The 3068-nt window shown below is 44.8% G+C and overlaps 1 protein-coding gene across 1 annotated transcript; it reads left to right on the top strand.

The window, feature by feature from the left end:
* Positions 1-371: 371 nt before the first annotated feature.
* Positions 372-2377, top strand: LOC142817912 (uncharacterized). Its single transcript, XM_075895864.1, has 3 exons — positions 372-908; positions 1341-1552; positions 1949-2377. The coding sequence occupies exons 1-3, from the start codon at positions 734-736 to the stop codon at positions 2318-2320; spliced, it is 759 nt and encodes a 252-aa protein (XP_075751979.1). The 5' UTR covers positions 372-733; the 3' UTR covers positions 2321-2377.
* Positions 2378-3068: the final 691 nt, after the last annotated feature.

Here is a 3068-nt window from a genome sequence, read left to right as displayed (position 1 = left end):
ATAGAAGGTATATTTTATTATCGAACCTTGTTCTCTGAACACAATGCTTCCCTCCATCTACTGTGGGATGCTTGCGCTTTTGATATCTTCGCTGCCTTTATAATGGTGGATATAAAAAAATGGGACAAACATAGCAGAGACTTGCATAGTATAGCGCAGCAAGGCGTGAGAGAGGAAAGTAAGGATGAGAAGTCATGTGAGAGTGAGGAGGAGGAAATAAATGACATGTCATACCACGGTTCGTTATACTGTACTATGTAAAGCATCGCACGGCATACCGTGCCATACAATACGAATGGTACGGTATGACATCGTATGGCATCATATCATGCCATACGATGTCATACCGTACCCTCCCATGCGTGTGTTCATCGTAAGCGTGTATCCACACGACGGACCAAATCCGTCTTTTCCGCGGCGGACGGCGCGTCACGTGACCCCACGTCACGGATTTCCGCCATCCGTGCCGCGTCCGCGGACGTCGCGGACGGAAAATGCCACGCTCTTTTTCGCAAACGGATTCCCGCGGAAAAACACGACAAATTTAGCGGAGGACGCCAATACTAGTGTGGCAACAAGCGCTTATTTTTCTGTTTCTCGTGTGGTTTCGTAAATTTAGCCGACGAAGTTATAAGGGTCTGGCAACAGGCACGTTTTTTTTTTTCTGCTCGTCTTGTTTGGGTTTTTGCGTGGGAAGTACGTTCGACGCACACTACCGCAAACAACTCCAACTATGAACTTGAGCGACGACGCAACTTTTTTTCTGCTGCGCCTTGTTGAGCAGTTCCCCGCATTGTGGGATATGACACTCGCCGAGTACGCGGACACAACAGTGAAGGAGAGTATATGGGAACGCATAGCGAAGGAAATGAACGAGGAGTGGCCTGCGTACGGGCCGTACGATGCCAGTAAGTACCATTTATATTTACTCTCTATGTTTTGCGTTATTATATGGGTGGGTTTCGTGATAATAACCTTCTGGAATGTACCTGTTATGCATGACGTGGGGCACATTGGTGTCTACAAGTGACGGCCGTGGTCAGCGCATTCCCAAGCATGCTACCGTGCCGGAGGCAGGGCTGCTCAATAAAAATGCATTTTAATCAAGGAATCGGCGCGAAATTCAAGAACAGTGTTAATGGCGACGAGTCCGCCAAACGTTGCTTGTGATGCGTAAGCTTGCGGTAAAACTGAAAACATTCACTGCAGTATTCGTTAGAGCACCAGCCACGTTTTTTCAGCATAATGTGTTGTGATGGTGATTGACCGAAACTGCATGGTGTAAATCGTACTTATAATCACCCCCCCCCCCCCTCTGTTTTGTTCTTTTTTTTTTACAGAAGCCCTTCGGCGCTTCTTTGACAATAAGAGACGCACATACCGGTTGGAGAAGAAGAAAGTAGAATCCACAAAGAGTGGAATGCCAAGCTCGGACGTTTATAAAGGTCGCTGGCGCTTTTATAATTCACTCAGGTTTTTGGATGCTTCAAAAGTGACCTGTTGGCGTTCTGTGAGCACTGATGCATGCCAAGCTGCGGCGGAGACCATGAAGGTAAACTGCCCTTGTTTTTCGTATTTGTGATGAAGCCTTCTTGTGCCGCGTAAATTTTTACAATATGTATTTTTTATTACTTAGCACTTTCTTATACAGCCTTACAACCTTTTCAATGCTTGAACACACACCAAAATAATTCTACATTAAGATTAGTTGCTTGGTGTGCTGAATTATTCAAACGTCGTTTCTATATTTAAATTAGATATGACCAAAAATTGTTGACACTGAAGTTTGAATCTTGCGCTCTAATTACGCCAAATCACGAATAATGTACCATTGCTTTTACGTGGTTGTAATACAGATTGTAATCGGAATAGATACGCAGATGTGTGTCTGCAAAGCATTACATTTTGGAATTGCGAGAGACTTTGTGCGCCATTTTGTGTCTTGCAGGTACGACCAGACATTGATGATCCTTCACAAACCTCAGACGATGCAGCTGCAGCGACTGACGACCAAAACATTACCGTGGACGACCCAATTGCGGGCAAGGCACTCTCTGCAATGTCCCGCCAAGGAACACAGAAGAAAAGGCGCCGATCTCCCCATCGTTTAGATGAAATATTGGCCCAACGGCAAACTGTGTTGGAAAAAATAGCTGCAAGCGTAGGCCAACCAGCGAGTACCACACAGCAGGAAGATGATATCGACTATTTTGGTAAAGTTGTTGCTGCACACATGCGCGAGGTTCCGAAGGATAAGCTGATCCCATGCCAGAAGGCTATCTTAAGCGCACTTGAAATCTACATCAACAAAAGCGAGTAAGAAAGCTCAACAGATCTCATTTAATATTGCCAGTTAATAAATCGTTGCTTACCTCCAGCATTGTTGTCAGTGTGAATGAAACTCAGTTTTAAGTAAATATCCGTAATTTGAAATGCCATTCATATGACAGCGTATACAAGATCTCGCCCTTCAACTAAACAAACCGCATTTTATTTTTCAACAACTTTATTTTATGACAACGCATGTGCATCTTGCACTATCTTTGCGTAATCTTATGGCCTTCTGTATACATCGGCCTCCAAGTGGGCTGACGTACGCTGCCATGACACAGCACCCCTGCCATTCAAAAATTCGCATAGGCTGTCACGTACGGCGGAGCCAACAGCACTTACTCGTCCGCGAGAATAAGGCTGTGTAGAGAACAGAGTTGCAGTAGGCGTTGTGTCGGCACACGAGTCAGCTGCGTTCAATTCATTGGCGAGGAAGTTGTGCAATACGCATGCTGCATTCACCATTGATGTCACCCGTTTTGGCTCAGCGTCAATCACGGTGTGCAGAAATCTAAACCTATTCGCAAGTATTCCAAAGGTGCTCTCAACTACACGCCGAGCCCTGGATAACCTGTAAAGCATTAAAAAAAGTAAGATATAATTTTATACACTTTACACCACTGAGAAGATAGTAGCATGCTAATGTGTGCTGCAAATCTGGGTTAGCGCACCTTCGATTAAACGGTTAAATATCACATAGTGCTGTTTCAGTAGTGACATAAATTACCTGTAATTAA

The sequence above is a fragment of the Rhipicephalus microplus genome, chromosome 5 (assembly GCF_043290135.1).
Source record: "Rhipicephalus microplus isolate Deutch F79 chromosome 5, USDA_Rmic, whole genome shotgun sequence".
Taxonomy (NCBI): domain Eukaryota; kingdom Metazoa; phylum Arthropoda; class Arachnida; order Ixodida; family Ixodidae; genus Rhipicephalus; species Rhipicephalus microplus.
Note: the sequence above shows the minus strand (reverse complement) of the source record. Positions and strands in the feature narration are given on the sequence as shown.